This window comes from Camellia sinensis, chromosome 14 (assembly GCF_055761805.1).
Source record: "Camellia sinensis isolate YWXY chromosome 14, ASM5576180v1, whole genome shotgun sequence".
NCBI classification, from domain to species: Eukaryota; Viridiplantae; Streptophyta; class Magnoliopsida; order Ericales; family Theaceae; genus Camellia; species Camellia sinensis.
In genome coordinates, this window is record NC_138974.1 from 65687083 (window position 1) to 65688435 (window position 1353).

The following is a 1353-nucleotide window of genomic DNA, read 5'->3' on the forward strand; positions in this document are numbered from 1 at the left end:
AACCGTTCAATGTATAGAGCTTGTCGAGCACTTTATTCCTGTAAAAAATCACGTTAATCGGATATCGATAACTACTTGATTGGATTTGTCGATAATTTTTTTAAAAATTATGTTTACCATTCACAGAAATCTGATTTGATCAAATAACTATTGATATCCGATCAACATGATTTTTTACAAAAATAAAATACTTAACGAATTCTATCATTGAACGATTTGAATTATTAAACATGACCCATAATAGACTCTCACTTACCGAATAACACGCTCTAATCTAATCTTAAACTTTAAGAGAAACTTGTCCATTAAAAAAATCTCCCTAATGCCATGAAGTGGTCGCTCTTTGGGATTGTCAAGTCTCCTGAGTAGTACACAATTTGGGTAGTCATTGGAGAAAACTAATTTTAATTTGGTAGGTAGTACAAGATGAGCTAAAATTGTACTATCATGAAAAAGAAAAATAATTCACCAGAAACCACAGTGGCCTCTGTTTATATTATTGTGTTTTCTCTTCATTTTCATTCCCATAAGCACATAAATAAATAAAGAGAGAGAGAGAGAGAGAGAGAGACACTAGTGATCAAAAATGAACGCCACCAACACAGGCATGAATGGCATGAAGCAAATGCACCACAAAATGATGAACCACATGACATTTTCATGGGGCAAGAACTCAGAGAGCCTAAACTCATACATACTAAACTTGGCTTCCATATTTATGCTTTCCATGTTGGTGGAGTCTCTCTCCCACACCCGTCTTATTCACTCCGGCATGAACAATGTTGCGGCTGGGCTTCTACAGACTCTAATGTATGGCGTTCGAATCGGACTGGCTTATTTGGTGATGCTTGCTGTCATGTCCTTCAACATCGGAATCTTGCTCGCCGCCGTCGCCGGATATTCCGTCGGATTCTTAATCTTCGGTAGCCGATTGTTTGATAAATCGGAGACCGCGGCGTATCAAAAACCGACCGATCTTCCTCCGTTGAATTGCTGATTTTTTAAGGCAAGAGTGTGTTTTATTGTAACTTTGTAAGATGCAATTATTGTTTATGAATTTGAACAAAATGTTAAGTATAAGGTTAAAATTAAGCTATTTGAAAGTATAGGAATTCATTGGCTTAATTTGCCATTTTAATTTTGTTTGAAATTGTTTATGTGATCTTTTTTTAAATAAAGAAATGAATATGGACAAATGGACATCTGCCGTGATGTAATTCAATATTAAGACTATTAAAGTAATACAAATTAAAAATCCTCTATGGTTATTGTGAATTTTTTTAAAATTATAAATCGTAACAAAGAGTTACATATTTATTATACAATAATAATAAAGAGTTTTAATTTTGAAAT

General features: G+C 33.7%; 1 protein-coding gene across 1 annotated transcript; it reads left to right on the top strand.

Annotated features, from left to right (window-relative positions):
• The first annotated feature begins 586 nt into the window (after window positions 1–586).
• On the top strand, window positions 587–997 carry LOC114274016 (copper transporter 2). The gene has a single exon (XM_028215874.2). The coding sequence runs from the start codon at window positions 587–589 to the stop codon at window positions 995–997; it is 411 nt and encodes a 136-aa protein (XP_028071675.2).
• The last annotated feature ends 356 nt before the right edge of the window (window positions 998–1353 follow it).